Consider the following 17,842-nt stretch of genomic DNA (forward strand, 5'->3'; position numbering starts at 1 on the left):
TTAATATTTCCTGGGCTGGTTTCTTTCTTTCTTTGCGAGGCTGGCGGTGGGGGGTGCGGGAGCTTCTTAAATAAGACAAGAATCAGGCACACTTCTATAAATTAGCTGTTCCCATGGCCCTTTCATAAACTCATCAGCAACCCCCTTCTCCCCTCTCAAAATCTCTTACTGGGTTTCTCTTTATCCCTCCCCCTCCCTTTCCCCAGAAAATGGCAAGTAAATGAATTTCAGAGGGTGGAGAAAACCAGAATTGAGGAAATCCCAACTGTTCTAATGCGTACAAAACCGTAAAACACTCTTGGAAACAAATCCATGGACATATTTTGCCTCCCCCCACCTTTGTTAACTTATATAGCCTTACTTCTTACTTTCCTTTGTCTAATTTCAACAACAAAAGTCTGTCCCCAGGTTGTAATTTCTCCCCTCTCCCAACAAAGGAGGAGGGCAAGACTTAACCAAGGCTTACCAAATAAAATAAATAGATTCTTTCTTTCTTTCCAACACATGTAACAACTGAATGGGTTAGACCTTTGCTTAATTGGCAGATACGGCTCAGAGTCAATAGGATTCTTGCTCAAGGACAGTGATCAATATTGCTTCCGAGTTTTAAAATTCCAGTGGCCAAACCTTCCCCTTACTGAAATGTGTTCAGTGTCAGGATATGTAAATTCAGGTTTTACCGTACATGTTCTTGAACATTTTTAAGCAGCTGATGGGAAGGCAGAAAGTTGGTGAAATGTTTTCCAACATCATCCACCATGCAGATCATTTTTTAAAAAAATTAAGAAGAATTAAAAAATAGCATTTGCAACTGAACCAGGGCATAAAGGAAGAAAATGGAGGTGTTTGTGATGTTCTGAGAGTCAACAGAGGAAAATGCAGAGAAGAGATCGATAATCTTCACGTTGAAAAGTATTTTGATACAATTCCGCTAGATACTGTTCTTTTATTGGAAGAAAATCATCATTTTGTCATATAAGATGCATAGAAAACGCCAAGCTTCTTGTTCATGGTGGAGTTTTACATGTATATGTGTGTGTGCGTGCGAACTACAATATTTCATAACTAGCTTGGTATAACCGATTGTGTTTTTATCTTTATTTTCAAAACGTACTGTTCTTATTCCATACACAAAGCCTCTGCTACTTAAAATGTGATCGCTTTTCTTAATTCAACTGTATCTTGACTTTAATAAAGAAAAACACATAAAACAGATTTTTCTGGCAGAGGATTGATATATTTGACAAGCTGTCGATGAACTGAATATTCCTTTTCTCACTGCATATATGTATTGCGTCTATGATTGTGGAGAGCTATGCAAACCCAATTTCAACATTTATTTTACCTAAAAGATTCAGTTAAATAAGAAAAGGCGTGTTTCTGCTCCAACCCAGAATTGACATTATTTTGCAAACCATAGCCGGGAGTCTCAGGTGAGAGGCGTTGTATATACTTATTTCTTGAGGTCTGTTTTTCTTACAATCTCTGAGAGGCCTAAAGGTGCGAACTGCAGGCTTTGTAAGTAAATCAGCTAATCGCTTCTAAGATTGAGCAACAGCGCCATCTTGCGCTAGCTCTCCCCAAGGCACGCGTCTTCAAAACATAACCTTTCAGTTACAAAAAAACAAACAAAAACAAAACAGAAATGGAGAAAGATCTCCCATCATCAATCACCGCGCTCTTTTTACAACCCCCCCATTCCCCTCCAGTACATGCATCCACTTATGTCCAAAAGGAAACAAAAACGAAACAAAATCTGATTTTACATAATGTGGGGTGAATAAAAACATATCGAATGTGATGATCAAGATCTGCATCCATCATTCAGTCAATAAGGGACCGAAATCAGATTTTGGGGGTTATATATATAATCGTGTGTGTGTTGTAATAATGGCAGCAGGTTTCCCCATTTTTCATGTTTCCCCCTCCCTCCACAAACCCTAAAAATACCCATCACCATAACAACGACAACAGTGCGCACACATGCGCGTGCACATGGGCACACAGTCCGTACGCAAGCAAAATGCAGCAGCTTCTATCATCTCTCCTGCTCACCTCCCCCACCTCACGCCGCTCCCTCTTTTAAAAGGCACCCCCCCCGCTTGCCCCCTATCTCTCCTTCCTCTGCCAAGGAAAGGGGGGGCTATAATGGGGTGTGTGTATGTGTCTGTGTTTTTCTGTGTGCGCGTCTGTTGTTTGTTGCTGGTAGACAAAACATTCCAATAATCCGGTTTCAAAGAGAAGAGCACCCACCTTATTTAAACCATAAAACAATTAAGGCCAGACGTCTAGCCGGTTCTGTGGTCCTGTTTTGTTCAATTCTATTCAGTGCACCCAGCAGTGAGACAAACAGAGCTGTAAAACTGGCATTTTTGGGCTGCGGAAATGTACCTATGGGTTGCTTTCAAAGCTGCTGTATCCTGTCCTTTTTGTGTCGACTACAAAGGAGACGTTTTTTAAGCTGAAGATGAGAGCCCTTTCTGTTTCACACACATATACATTACAGGATAGATAGATAGATAGATAGATAGATAGATAGATAGACAGACAGACAGAGTGTGCATAAACACAAAAATATGAAGAATTCACAGAGAAGAAGGCATCTGCAGGAAAAAGGTGGTGTTGCTGGAATCTTGTCTTTGTTTAGAAAATAATGCGCTAACCACGCCTGGCGAAGCGACTCTTTTGGACTGGAAGCCTGGACAGAATTTGAAAGACAAGTGAACGATTTGATCTTCTCCACTGCTAAGGCTACAATCCTATGCACTTTTACTTGAGAGCAAGCGCCATTGTGTTCAGTGGGAGCTGACTTTTGAGTAAACTTGCAAAGAGCAGGACTCTATCTGACTCTGAAATGTGTGTGTCTGTGTTTACACACATACATATATCACTCACACACACACACAAACAAACACACACACACACCAAGCATCATCCTGGATTTTTGGCAGAAGACTTGCACATGAACTATAACTGTATTCTTCCATTAAAACCGCACACAAAGCAAGTCAGAAGAAAGCAATGGGAGGCGGGGAGGGGGAGAGAGGAGAACAACAGTCTTATGGAGACAAAGGAAGCATAACTTACATTCTTTTCGTCCCCATTAGCTCCAATGGGAGTTCAGCCCTGCTGAAGTCTGTCAGGGTAGGGGTGGGGTGAGGGAGGGAGGAAGAGGTGGGAGAGGGAGAGAGAAAGGTGAAAGAGACTGCATCTTTAGTAATCTTGAAAATGAGGTCTGGTGGAACTGGAAGGTTCTACAAGCATGGTGAAGGATCAAAGTTAATAAAACGGCCTCTCGGTGGGCCGCAAGTCTGTCACCGAGGTGGTGGTAGACAGAAAGAGAGAGAGAAATGAAGAGAGAGCGAGAGAGAGATTATGGAGATTGTTCCCTTTTTGTTCTCCCTCACCACAGACGCACAAATCTAAAAACAATTGCCATAGTAGTTATCGTTATTATTATCATGATTACTGCTCGGGAAGTTTAAAAAGTGGGGAAATAATAAACGGTCATCACTGGGTGGAAGGTTGGCTTTTAGCAATGTTCTTGCTCCTCCTGAATGTCTGCCCCCCCCTCCACCCCCGGTTGTACCTTGAAGAACATCAGCGGATGAAGGCTAAAACAGATTTTGTTAGCGATTCTCTTCCGCCAATCAGGGGTGTGTGTGTGTGTGTGTAAAAGCTCCTTTCGCCTTCGTAAGCAAGCAAGCAAATAAATAAATAAAGCCACAAACCGGTATCTAATGAAAGAAGCTTTGCGAAAGAAATGTTTTATGACATCAGCGGGTATAATGGCTTCCAGATTTGTATTTATTTATTTATTCGTTCGTTCGTTCCTTGAGAAGGTTGGATCCGGCTGGACAAACCCCAAGCCGCGATTTCCCTACCCGGCCTCCCTCCCCCCAACGATCTGTTTATCATTAGAAAGATTAAAACAGTGCTGGACTCATTTCATTAAAGAAAGGGACCTCATAACAAGTTGTTATGCTGAGACATCTCCTGCCTCCTCATTTGTTATCCCTTGGTCTTTCATTTAGCAAGCTTTGGAAAGGACCTTCGGAAACATCCATTCGTAGAGAAGGATAAAATGGACCCTTTAAAAAAAAAAAAGGAAAACGAAAATCCCTTGCCTCCCCCCGCCTCCATCCACCTCGTGTCACTTAACTCGTCCTTACGCAGTGCAAACAATCTGATTTTTTAACACTCACAGATTTGCCTTCTGCTAGCCTGTGGAAGTGAAGGAAAGCGTTTTGTCCAGAAACTTGTTTCTTTACAGAGGGGCTGGAAGGAGAATCTTCCAGTCCTCAACTGCACTTCCTTAATCCCTTAAAAAACAAAAAAAACAAGCAAACAAAAAAAAACTTCTTTTGGCGTAAACTATTACCATCTCCTAATTCCCATCCTTTCACCATCTGCACTAATGCGAACAAACCACTGACTGTTATTTTCTTGATACATTACACCCGAAAGTAATAAGATGCCTGGGCCCCCAAGCAGCACAGTAACGTATTTTTGGCACTTAATTGATAATCCCAAAGAGTTCTAATAGTCTTGTCTCGGATAGATAACAAAAGGTAAGACTGTTGCATGAGCAAATGCTGCTCACACGTATTTAATCTCGTACATATAGTTTGATTGCCCGAGGCCATAAATTAGTACAATTAATTACCCTAGACTAAAATGTGCAGTACACACTCACCCTTACCCAAATGTCTCTTTTTATGAGCCTACCACTATATAGACATACAGATATAGATATATGGAATTGGGGGGCGGGAGGGAAGAGAGAGAGAGAAAGAGATGGGGGGGGAGTATGTTGTGAGCGGAAGCTCTGTCATTTTACTATCCTATCGGACTTCCTGAAAGAGGGCATTTTTCCAACAGTTTTCTCTCTCTACGAGACTGTTAATTCCAGGGGCGTATTTTCCGAAGTTATGTCTTTGAGAATCCAAGGCAAGGTTTTCTCTACCTCCCACTCCAGCAATCCATGTGGAAGTTCGGGGTGGGTGGGTAAGGTGTGATATCTCCAAGAGAGTTTAAAAGATAATCATCATAATAAAAAAAGACACCTCGACTATCAAAGGTTGGTTTTTTTCCCCTCTTTTTTTTTGTGACGTTAGGTATATATTTACAGAGAGCTGCTCTACTATAGCAAAACATAACAGCATTACAGAACGGTTCTGTGACAATCATAGAAGACACAAATAAGTACACCAGAAACGTTCAACACGATGACAGAAACATTGTTTTGACCCCTCTTATTTTCCTTTCTTCTTCTTCCCCCCACCTTTCCTTTCCTTTTGTACAAAATATGCAGCCACGACGTCATGAAATAATAATAATTATTAAAAAAAAAAAAAAACCACTGGATAAATTTAACTTACGAAATAAAATACTTTAAAAAAAAATTTTTCAAGTACTTTGTTGTTTTCTGAAAAGAAATAAAATGTTTATTTTTAGTCGTAGTTTTTTTTAATTTTTTTTTTCTTATAAAAGCACTCTTTTATGTCTTTTTTGCTCCAGAATGGTTGCTGTGTTTAACTAATTCTAAACACTCATCAGCACACGGAAAAAAGTCAGAAACACTTCGAACCCCAAGGAAGACCCAGCGCCTCGGTTTCTCCATTGGCTTGGAGAGACTCGGCCAATTTCACTGCTGCTGGTCTTTACTAGTATCGGTTTTCTCCTTGTTCATTTTCTTCATTTTCATTCGCCTGTTCTGAAACCAGATTTTGACCTGGCGCTCCGTGAGATTAAGAACCCTGGCCACTTCATAACGGCGGTCCCGTGTTAGGTACATATTGAACAAAAACTCCTTTTCCAATTCCAGCGTTTGATACTTCGTGTAGGGACATCTTTTCTTCCTTGTAGAACGCGCATGAATCCAATTTGCCACGGGGTTGTCTGGAAAAAGAAACAGTTCGGCAGTTTAAACATATGTTTGTGTGTATGTGTAAATATATATCATTAACTGAAATTGGTGGACCCCACAGATCCAGGTCCATCCATTTATTCTTCTTCCGGGGGTTTGTTTTGTTTTTTAAAAAGTCCCCTCCGTTTGGCAGCATGATCCGATCAAATCTGAAGTGACCTTCAGGATAGTTTAAGGGCGTGTGTATTCTTTTATAGAACGTGAAGGTGCACTGCACATCAACGTTAACGGCAATGAGACAGTTCTCAATGATTTCTGGTGGAACAACTTTGCATCCCGCTTCTGACTGTTATACTGTTTTCAGCTAAGCGATCATTGTCTCCAGCATGTTGCAGTTTAAAAGAAAAACTGGAGCAATGAGTTTAATAATAACAATAACACTATACTCCTGCACATGAACACTAGTAGGAGTAATCCAAGAACACAGTCATAAAGAGTCAAAATTCACACCACTTCACAGGCCCATAAACTCTGTTTACAACCATTACTCTCCAATCCCCTCTCTATAACCTTCCCACTGATGGAACTGCTGGCATTTTTTTAATATCTTGAGAATGCCCCAGGATAAGTCTACTGAGTCCAAGAAAAATATTTCCCTCTCTCAATCCCAAAGCACCTTATTTTATACTAAACCTCCTTCCATCGTTGTTAGGGGGAAGTCATAACTTAGACTTCCTCTTTTTGTGAGATTTGGACTCAGCAAATATGCTCCTGATTCAAGGCTACTTAAACAACTTCCTTAGCTGCATTCCCTCCATAGCACTGTGTATGTGTGTGTATACACACATATGCACACACAAAGCGCACATACTTCTGCCTCTGTGCTGACATGGCACAAAGACACAGAAGTTACCAGGATTAAACTGTACCAGCATTTGATCAGATTGTTAGGCCTGAAGGCTTTGTAAACACCTGGCATGGGTATGATATTGTGCTGTGTGTACATGTGAGCGTCTCTGTGTATATGGAACACAAAAAGGCACACAGAGACATCCAGAATATACACACAAATAGGTATTAATTCCTGGCATATATTTTGCATGCTGTGCCTTGACTCCTCATTGCCCAGAAACAATCACCCACACTTAAATGGCATATGGCCACTAGGAAGTGAACATTTTACTGTGCAGAAGAATTATTACTTTTTAAACTAGCAATGCACAAATCCTTGGGTTCCCCTAGATCTGCTCTTTTGTCAGTGTTCAAGGGCGTTTATTCTTTTACTCCTTTCCCTAGCACGTTGAACTGTATAACCCTCACCAAAAAAAATATGTACGTGGTCCACTGTTCTTTCTAAAGATCCCCCTCCTCCATTTATTAAATTATAGCTGGTTATTTGCACTTCTTATAGTCCAAATCTTTCGCTTTTCATAATCTGCACTCATTTTCTACTTCTCTCCCACCACTACCAGCCAGGGCATGTTCTTTTGCCTTGATGCAAAGATTTTATGAATCATGCCTACCGACCTCCCTTTGAAAAAATAAATAAATGCATATCCATGCTATTTTCCCCTCGCACATGCCCAAACTCTTTCGCTAGCCAGACCCCGTTCCTCGAAAAGTACGAACGAGGGAGGGCAAAGAAGGGAGGGCATGGGAGAGGTTATGAATATTTTATCAAACAAGTGGATTCTCCAAAGTGAGGAAACAAAATAATAACGATCATCATTACCATCACCACAGAAGAGATCCCCCCCAACTCCTTTCTCCTCCCGCCCCTCTTTCCCCTAAACCAAACAAACTACAAGCTGCCCTTATGATCTTCTAAGTCAGGTTTTTAAGCCTGTCCAGTTGGAGTTTTCAAGGCAAGGATGCCAAGAATTCTAAACAGCAAGGTAATTTCTTTTTATTGAGTACTGTGCAGGAGGGCTGTAATGCCCTCCCGGTTGTAAACAAGAATGACTTCGACTTACTAGGGTCCAATTCGGTCTTTTCTTCTTTGTGTTTGTTGGAAGCGATGGCCTCAGATTCCGGGGAGGGAATAGTCTGCGGGGTTCTGTCCCTGAGATCTCCCGGGGATCCGTACATATAATCCGGATAACTACGTCCATCCACCGGTCCGCAGTCCCTGCGGCCGTGGAAGGCGTCGGGCTTAAGCCCGTAGTGCCGGCTGCTGGCTGGAAAACCTGGGAAAGAGACAGCGCCGGAGATAGGCTCCAGCCAAGTGCGCATATATCTGGTGTCAGTTCCAATGTGAGGCTGGTGGGTGTACGGGTGGTAGACCACGGACGACTGGGAATGCACGGGAGCCCACGAAGTAGTAAAAACGGCCGGTTTGGGGGCAAAGCTGCAGGATGGAAAATCTGCGCACTCCGGTACTAGTCCTGAAGGTCTAGCTGCTGCAGGGTGAGAGCCAGTAGCTGGGAACCTTGATGCCAACAGTTCTTCGCTTTCATGACTAATCAAGGAATCTACATAATAGTTGCTTATGGGACCAGAAGCCGACATTGTTCCCCCCTCTTTTACATTCATAAGATTATTGTATGAACTGTATGTGTACTTTTTATCTTCTCATAGAACAATCAGGGCAGGTAATTATTTTTTCAGCCTTTCCTAGTTTGTCATTGGCTCCCAGCTCTCACGTGATTGTATTTACCCAAAAATACAGTGTAGATCAATCCGCAGGTCTTTTTTTTTCCCCTTTCCCCTTCCCCTCTTACTATTTTTTTTCTTAAATAGCGCCTATGCGTCTTGGGTTTTCATAAAACTCTTGAAATAATGCAGTTATTAGCAGCGGTTGGTTCTTACGTGCCATTAGCTGAAAGGCGACTCCCTCGCTCGCCGGCTCGCTCGCTCTGCGACTTGGCTTTTCCATAGCCCTGCTATTAATGAGTCTGCAAGGTATCTGGTGTAGCAAGGTATCACAGGAACTATTTCTTGACGCAATTTGTCTCTGTCTGGTCTCTTTGCTTCTACAGCTTGTATTCTATAATGGATACATTACATGGAATATCTTTAAAGGGGGAGGGGGTCGGTTCAAGGTCCTAGCAGAGTTGCACTGCCGGCTCACCCCCTCTTCAGCGCCAGCCCATGAATGGCTATGAGCATTATATATATTTTTTTCCCCTTTTTTTGCCTGATTACAGGACCTTTTGTCATTTGTACTAGGAGGCATATTCGCCAGCTTATTTAGCAGCAAGAAATCTTGGGATCATGTACTTTGACTTTACATCTAGATATAAATAGATAGCTAAATATAGACAGATAGGTATTTCTATGTATATGTATATCTATGTGTGTGTATGTGAGTGTGCATGTATTTGTAAGTTTGCGTGTGTATATATATATATATATTTATGTATGTGTGTGTGTGTGTGTATACACACGAGATAACTATCTTCTGGGAGGGTGAAGATGACCTTGTAAAGCATGAGTGGAAAATAATAACAAAAAAGGTGTCTCTCATCTTTGTACTCTCTGAGAGGCTACATTATTCGGCAAGTAGCCGTGGATGTTTTTATGTCCTTCAATAAAATTTTTACGAGGATCATTTGATTGTTCATAAATGTGTCGTTCATTAAATAAAACTGTACGAGTAAGTTTCACTTACAAGGCATAGCTTGGAGTGAGGGACTTTTTGCATGTTCAGAGACCAAGCCAGGGTGTGAGGTGTTTTCTTTCTTTTTTAAAGTAGGGTCTGATTTCTTGGGTTTTATTGCTGTACTTATTATTTAAACAATGTCATTGGAACTTTTTTGTTTACCAAACCGTCTGCAGAACTTCACTGGAAGACGTGTTTGATATGTGCATGTGCTTTAATAATAACCTTTGCTTGGGAGAGTAAGTAGTAGGTAAGAGAGCTTGTGCCCATAGAAGTCTGGAAGGATGGCGCTGGTCGCTTGTTCTGGGAGAAGAAATCTGCAAAAGGATTACACACACACACACACCCGGGGGGGGGGGAAACTGCAACAAGAATAGCAACATCATCAATAACATCAGCAACAACAACAACAGCAGCAGCAAGAAGAGATGGATTTATTTATTTTTACATTGTCAAAGAGGACTCAAGATTTCCCATGTAATATCAGCAGAGGCGGCTTGGAGGTGCGGTAAATTTGCAACAAAAGGGGGGGAAGGCACAAGAAAAGTGTATGCAGGGAAGGTTATGGAGGTTCCAGGGAGAGACAGAGAGAGAGAGAAAGGCAGAGGGCAGAGAAGGAGAGATGAGGGGGCATGTGCCCCTGAGGGATGCAGTATCCATCAGTGACATTACACTCGACACAGAGTGTGCAGGTCCCCCTACACACACACACAAACAGAGCAGGAGTGGGTTTATTTTAGGCACCTTGCTTGGGAAATCCGAAGAGTAGGGAGAAGGAAGGAGACACAGTCAAATCCTTGCAGAAATCTCTCCCTTTCCTCCTCCTCTCCCGTTGAAAAAAAGACTCTGGAGAAGTTGCTTGAAGGAGCTGATTAAATATTCCTGACTGCATCTTAATTCACGAGTTCTTGATCATTTGTGCACCAGCCTACCATAGCTGATGTAGAGAAAATAGTGTTTTTTATTTCATAAGGTGCACACTTTAAATAGAAATGTACTCCTCTGTGTGTGTGTGTGTGTGTGTGTGTATCCAAGAAATCCAAATTTGAAAACAGTCTTGCTGTGAAACCTGAACCAGCCATCTCCTGCCCACTATGCTCATACCGTTTTCAGCCTAGCACTTTCTTGAAGGGAAATATTCCTATAGGAGCATAATATGTCCTTTGGCCTTTCCTGAGTTCATTTTATCTGTCAATCACAAGTCTCCAGTGACTTCATTTCTCCTTATTCTGAACGTTCGGAGGAAAGCTAATACCGAGCCATCATCTATTCCTTTCTCGAGGCGTCCTCTATGCAGAAATTAAGAAGAGGGGAGGGGAGAATATGCAGGGAAATGCGCCGAGAAGATGAAATGTTCGCTTGGGTTGCACTGAAAATATAATTTTCTTTACAAAAATAAATATGGCAAAGGAATAGTAGTTTGCTTAGACGTACTCTCTCTCTCTCTCTCTCTCTCTCTCTCTCACACACACACACACACACAAATATACACTTTCTGCTTAGAGGAAAAATAATGATAGAAAGAACAACGGCGTGCCCCCCCCCCACCAAAAGACAGAAGATCTAACATGTAATTAACACATCAAGAATCGTGGATTATAAAAGAAAAGGGCGTGGAAAAGTAAACACGGTAGTTAACCTTAATACAAGGAAGGTCATTAAAATATTCTTGGATGGAGCATTTTAATGTTTACACAAAATGAAGCCTAACAGCCAAGGGTGTCTTTATTTATAAGGAGGACTTCAAACCACCACCACCCCCCGCTTTTAAAATCAACTTTCGCCAGTGTTGCAGGTTGTTCATAGCCAATGATCCTAGTCTAGGACTTGTAGTGCAATGCCTTCCTCGTTCAAGGAGTCCTGCGCCTGGGAGTCGAACTAGAAGTCGAGGGAAGGGAGCAGTTTGTCTACAGATAAAATGAAGACATGTCCTTAATACTGAAGGATTAGATCAGTTTTTAACTGCATGCGTAACCGCAGGATATAACCAGAGACCCTCTGAAATAGACTGCTGTTTGGATACTTCTACCCCCATGGCTCTGTCTACACGGGAAAACTTAGGCTGACCTTTGTGGCGAAGAAATTATTGTTCTGAAACATTTCTCCTTTCGGAGATGGAATCCCAGCCGGAGAGGTTGAGCATATTGGCATCAAAGGTATAGTTTTACCTAGAAGATTAAATGGCTACGTTTCTACGCGTTCTGCCCAGCGTCTCAGTCTCAGCGACAGACGTCTCTCTATCAAAATCGTGTCCCTTTGATGGAAGACAATCAGTCCTGCAGTAATGTGGTCCACGTCTGCTTCTTCAGTCTCTTTTATGACGAAAGAAGCTAACTATGGAAAGGGGGTCGCTGAATGATGATGATGATGAAAATGCATTAGAAAAGTTGTACTTATATATGCAGCATGCATATATATTTATATAGTAGATATAAAAATCCTAGGTCGTCATTTGTGATGAAGAGGGAGGGGGGAGTGACCCCGACTGGTGTCTTATTGATCCTCAGTATAGACCTGACACTAAAAAATCATTATATTCTAGGCTACTTCCGCCATTTTGGTAGTGTATGTAAGGAAACTTGAAGAACTATCACCTAACACCCCCTCCTTCTGTCCATGAGTCTCTCCCCCTCTCCGGTTTTTATCTGCACATAACTGGATTACTGGAACTCAGTACGACTCCCATCTCCCTCTTAAGGCCTCCGTAATGAGAATCCAGCCATCAAAGGATGGCTGCACGCCTAAAACCCCTATATAGCCCTGTTTAAATCGTTAAGTTTCCCACCAGCTTGGCTCCCCCCAACAGAAGCCCTAGCTCACTAGCTGCCTTGGCGTATTCTTCATAACTCCACGCTTCCCTTTCCATAGACCGACTCCTGGCCTAAGGCACCCAAGGCTTCAACGCCACACACACACACACACACACACACACACACTCCTGAGTGAGCAGCTGCTGGATTCGCACCAGGAAGCTGTGAAGAAGTGGGGCAGGCGAGCCACCGCGTAGCTTTTTATAAATAGTTCCCCATAGTGTCGCTGGCTAACCCGAGGACGAGAGGTTTGGAACAACAAACTTCCAGCGAGGGCCCTGGAATTAGCAGACCAAACACGCCACCCTTGACACGCAGACCAGCGGCGTCTCTTAAATCGCATTCCTTCGCTCCGAGTTTCCACTTGGTTCAATAAACACCGTCAAGTTCGGATTAAAAAATCCACTTTTCTCCTCTTCTTGGGAACTCCCGGCGCACCGGTTTCGCCTCCCCTGCAGGCCCCCACAGCTGTAGGCTGAAGGCGTCGCAGTGTTGACAGCCCTTCATAAGCGAAAGCAAACTAAGCATAAAGTCAAGCCTTGAAGTTTCCCCATGTGGAGAGACCCCCTTTTTTTTCTCCCCTCCCTTTCCCTTCCCAAGCTTTGAAGGGCTTGCGATCCTCCGCAGGCTGGTTGGGAAGGAAGTGGCAGTGAAATCAACGAAGCTTACTTCTAAGTAGAGGCACTTCGGATCGGGGTGTGGCCTCAGTTTTGTCCTCCTGCTCCTGGAGATGATCGTTTCTGTCCTGCTTTAAAGTCACCCTCTTCCCCCTTCATCTCCCCGCCACCTTCTCGCTTAGCCTTTCCTTGCAGAGAAAATGCTGCCAATAAATATGTTGGCTACCTGATTCTCTTTAGCCCTAAATCCTATGTCCTCCTAAGTTAACAAATTTCTGCCACACACTATAATCGATGGTAATAATAATAATAAGTCTCTAACCGTGCAAAAATTAGACTTCCTTTTGATTTCTTAAATATATAAGGGTCAGGGTCTTGTGTGTCCCGCCTCAGCCTCCCCTCTCTCCCCCCCCCCCCAGTAAACTGATGGGAATTATGTATTTAACTTTATTTCCTATGGGCGTGATCTTTAAATTAAACCCCAGGGTAAAGAGTAAAGGAAGACAGAAAGAAGCAGGCCGCTTAAACTGTACATTCAATTTAAACTTACTCTGGAGGAGTTTGTACCTGTTTAATGGCCTCCCCCCCCCACCCCCACCCCGCAGCCAACCTCCTTGCTTGTTGCTAAGAATTTTGTCAGATGTTATGACTTTGGATTCCAGACTCCTTAGTGCTTGGAGGTGGAGGCAGAAGACAATAAATTCCGAAGTGCAATTAAACCTCAGGACCAATTTATGTCACTGTGTTGTGGTGTCTTAAAAAAAAAAAAAAAACAGGAGAGGAGAAGAAGAAGAAAAAATGATAATAATACAGGATCTCGAGAGTCAACAAGGGGGCAACAACATTTAAACGAGACATAAAATGGTTGGTTCCCCTGAGCCATATCTTTGGGGTAACACACACACGGCCAAGAGATTTCCAAAATCCAGCGAATACAGAAGGACAGCCAGCCTAGACTCACCAAGCCCAGTGCCTGGAGAAAATAACCACAAAACCAACACCTCAACATATTTCTATACCTCCCCCACCACGATTGTCTTCCTTTCTATCGAGACAGGCTGTAATTATATCCATCACAAGATAAGGCTACTTCCAGGATGCAAAGTTGCGTCGTCTGCTTTTGAAAGCGGCTGTCGAGGAGCTGTCGAGGAGCTGCAGAGCCGGCTAGGACTGGAAGGTGTTAGATGCACTTTAAGCAGCGAAGGCAGCATTTACAAACAAGGGCAAGTTTCAACTGAAGGCGGACGCATTCCAACCCCAAGCTGCAGCTCCACGCACAAGCTCCTTTGCTAGGCCTCATTATACCTGCCTTCGGCACAGCAGTCTCCCCTAGGGCTGAGCAAAAAAGAACTTTCTCTTGACAAACCCACGCGCACACAGAGTCACATGCCAACAAAACATCGCACAGACACAGACACACACCACCCTCCCTTGTACTCCATGAAACAATTTGGACCGTTCTTTGGACTTTCGAGGAACTATTTAAATGAGGCAGTAATTATGCGAAAGCATACAGGGGGTGGGGAAAAAGAAAACATAACATCTAGGAGAGATTCCTTTGCATTTATCACTAGAAGGCTGTTGAGGATTAAACTATACGCACATACAAATATCAATGAAAGAGTTCCAAATCTCCATCAGACTGAAGGAATATTCGAACATGGTGAACTAAATTAACTTTACCAAACTAATGGCTCCCCCCAGTTAAAAATATACACCTCCTGTTCAATACTCCTTGTCTGTATATGCAAACATACCTATACACATATACAGAGAGCATGCATATGCACACATACTTAAAAGAAATGCAAGCACACACACCGTATATGTGTGCAGACATTCGAATTATACAGAAATATAATCCAACACAGGCAATGAGCGCAGAAAATAATTGAAATCAATAGGTGTATGTGCAGTTGCTGGATTGTGGCCAGTTAATGTGTTGTGTGGATAAATAGATACGTTGATAGATATACTAACAGATGTATTGATCTACTGATGTGGATGGGTGTATCTTTGCATCGTTCCCAGCACCTTCAAAACTCTCAGAAACTAAACGATTAAATTGCGAGGAACATCAGCATGTAGGTCTAAACACAAAGACAGAAGCCTTTTGAAGTTACACCTGCTGTGAAACGCAGAATAACAGCAACATACACAAGAAAAATGAAGCGGCACTGGAAGCCCACATTGGAAAGCTGCTAATATTTTATATGCATAACAACAAACCCCAGAAAGGACAAGCACGTTTTAGCAAACGAGCAAAACAATATTTTGTCAAGGGAGAGATGTACAGGAAACAGCACGAGGTCGTCATAATTACACATGCTCTCACATAAGAGATAAAGGAACTCGGTGCAATAATGCTTAAGTCTGTAAATTCTCCGCTTTCATCCAGATCTAATAGTATCGTTTAAAGGAGAAAAAACACAGTAGGGGAGGATTTAACTTTTATTACATTTCTTGACTTGGGTCGATTAAACATATATTACTTTAGACTTCCCTCTGTACATTGGGGTGCTGGTGGTTAAATTAAACTTCACAACTGCATGATAGATTTTTCCCCCCCTCACCACCCTTCTTCATACTGTTATAAAATAAAAAGGGGCTGATATGAGAATTGTTAATATGGAGAGAAGGGGAAACTTTCCCGTACATAATGAATAGTGAGACCAATCAATTACCCCAGGACTACTGAGCATAATTATGGTCTCTGTGATCAGGCATATTTATCTGTTGAAATACTAATTTACAGTAACAAAGCGCAAAGGATGAATCTTTGCATTTATGTATTACGTCTGCTTATTAAAACGTTTAAAGCTCAGAAGGAATGTCTGTGTGTATCCAACCTTAGGGGCATATCGAATATAGCCGCTGTCCATACCATGTTTACTTTGAGCCAAAGCCAAGCGCGTTTGCATGCTTTTAAAAAGGCGGATATCTAACATAATAAACCAAGACAGTCATCTAATAAAAGCCGAAAACCAGCCTGTTTATTTTCTTATGCAAGCTCCTTTGCAAGGCCACCACGTTAATTTCTCTCTTGCTTATTATAAAGCTGATTGAGCTTAAGTCGAAGGAACATCAGATCCTCTCATCTCTCCTACAGAAAGTTTGCTAAGGAGATTGAAGCATCAAAATTAAAAAGCAGTGCAAGAACTTTGCAATGAAAGATGCAGCAAGGTGGGGGAAAGCCCTCTTTTGAAAATAAATGTTTTCTACTCGAAACCGAATTTGGGAGGAGGGATAAGCCATACGGTCTGCCATCTTGCCTCCCTAGAAAGACAATTCTGATCTTCATAACCCTTCTTTATCAAGCTTAGGGGAAACTTATATAATGACCGTACAATCAGCATATTATAAAAGAGTCATTCATTCCTTCTGAAATATTACAGAAAATGTGATGACTTTGTGTTCCTTGTTCAGGATGCTTTCCTCGCATTACTTGAGAGCCGGAGGGGGATGCCTCTCCCTTACTTCTTGGAGGATAACCCTGAACCTCATACAGAAGGATAAAACTGGAGGAATCTCAACTCAACATTCATTTTCGCAATAGATAAACAAAGCAAAGCAAAACAGCACCTTTCTCATGGAACTGCCACCTTCGCATTGCTGATCTCAAATCAACATTTATGCTCTCCATTGGCAAAAACAACAACAACACACCTTTATCTCGAAACCGTGATCTTCTCATAGCTATTCTTTTCCCTTCCAACCCTCCTTTTAAAAAAAATAATCCTTATTCTCCACCACCACCACCCCACCCCAACATCAACCACCAGCGCAACAACTTGTTAATCACATAACTGAGCAGAGTCAATGTTTTTTAGTCAACAGTTACTTAGCTTTCACAGATCTCCTCAGTTGGGTGAAAATAAAGCAGATTCTATTCCAGTCTATGTTCAGAAAGCTACAGTGTGACTTGAGCTCTTGCAAGTGATAGCCCACCCTGGATTTTAGCATGTAAAATGGCTATTAAATTTTAAACCTGAGCTGTTTGGATTCTTAAGGAGACAGAGAGAGCCTTGGCTCCCCGTTTACTGCTTTGTTCTTCAATGCACCTTCAAGGAACATAATATGCTATAACTTATCTGATTTAATACTCAGAGTACTGGCCAGGATATGGCAACAGGAGATTGCCATAGAAGTTACTAGGCTGTAATTTTAGCCTTCCAATCACCGTCAGCGTGCCGGTTTATTGAGCGCGCACACACATATATATTAGCATCAGTCACCACACATATTCTTTGGAGATATTCTTCTCTTAGATCCTCTCAGAAATCTGAAGCATTCCAAAGAACCAAAGACAGCGCATACGGAAGACACAGAAAGAACGAGAGAGAGGGGGCACCCGGAACACTCGCGGGTGACACTCGGACAACTCTCGAGGCCTTAACTTGAGCCAACTCAATAATTCGATGAGGAATTCTCAAGGAGGGACCCCGTTTTGTCCGCCTTGACAACAACGTCGGCCAGAAACAATAGCAGCCGGCAAAATTCATCTAAGTCCATAAGTAGCCGTATGTGGTTAAGGGAATTGGAGTGGGAGACTCTTGGGGAAGATGAAGGGGGGGGGGACTTTAGTGCGAACCTGCTTCCTTCTACCCAGTCATGCCCCCCCTTTTGTCTCCCCCCTCCCTCTTTCTATTTTTGGAATGACAAAAAATCTGCACGAAACATTTTGCTCTTTTGGATTCCCTGCGTTTTATTTCTTTCTTTATTTTTTTTAAAAATTGTTTCTCAGCTCTGATCTCGTTGCGTGTGAGTAACGGAGAAGGGGAAGGAGAGGGAGAAGAAGAAGAAGAAGAAGAAGAAAAGGGAAAGGGACGATTGCCCTTGATGAAGACTAACTGACGTAATTAAGGCAGTTTCGTGTTGCCGAGTTAAAAGCCAACCCCAACAACATGAAACTACCTAAACCACGGATCAGCGGCATGAAAGGGCG

General features: G+C 42.4%; 1 protein-coding gene and 1 long non-coding RNA gene across 4 annotated transcripts in view; one reads left to right on the forward strand and one right to left on the reverse strand.

Moving 5' to 3' along the window:
* Window positions 1-5,398: 5,398 nt before the first annotated feature.
* The window catches only part of HOXC9 (homeobox C9), a 13,785-nt gene continuing 1,341 nt past the window's right edge, over window positions 5,399-17,842 (reverse strand). Inside the window, exons 1-3 of one of the 3 annotated variants that reach the window (XM_080995019.1) lie at window positions 8,678-9,246; window positions 7,843-8,055; window positions 5,399-5,901 (exon numbers count right to left, since the gene is read on the reverse strand). In XM_080995019.1, coding sequence (XP_080851145.1) covers window positions 5,648-5,901; window positions 7,843-8,055; window positions 8,678-8,744 — 534 coding nt within the window. In that variant the 5' untranslated portion in view covers window positions 8,745-9,246 and the 3' untranslated portion in view covers window positions 5,399-5,647. The other 2 variants (XM_080995018.1, XM_080995017.1) reach the window with 2 other exon arrangements.
* Window positions 5,913-17,842, forward strand: part of LOC308471180 — a 22,336-nt gene continuing 10,406 nt past the window's right edge. The window contains exon 1 of the long non-coding RNA XR_013982756.1: window positions 5,913-7,764. This is a non-coding gene — a long non-coding RNA (uncharacterized lncRNA). The remainder of the gene's footprint in view (window positions 7,765-17,842) is intronic.

Source organism: Podarcis pityusensis (assembly GCF_964106645.2).
Source record: "Podarcis pityusensis genome assembly, chromosome: 2".
Classification (NCBI taxonomy): domain Eukaryota; kingdom Metazoa; phylum Chordata; class Lepidosauria; order Squamata; family Lacertidae; genus Podarcis; species Podarcis pityusensis.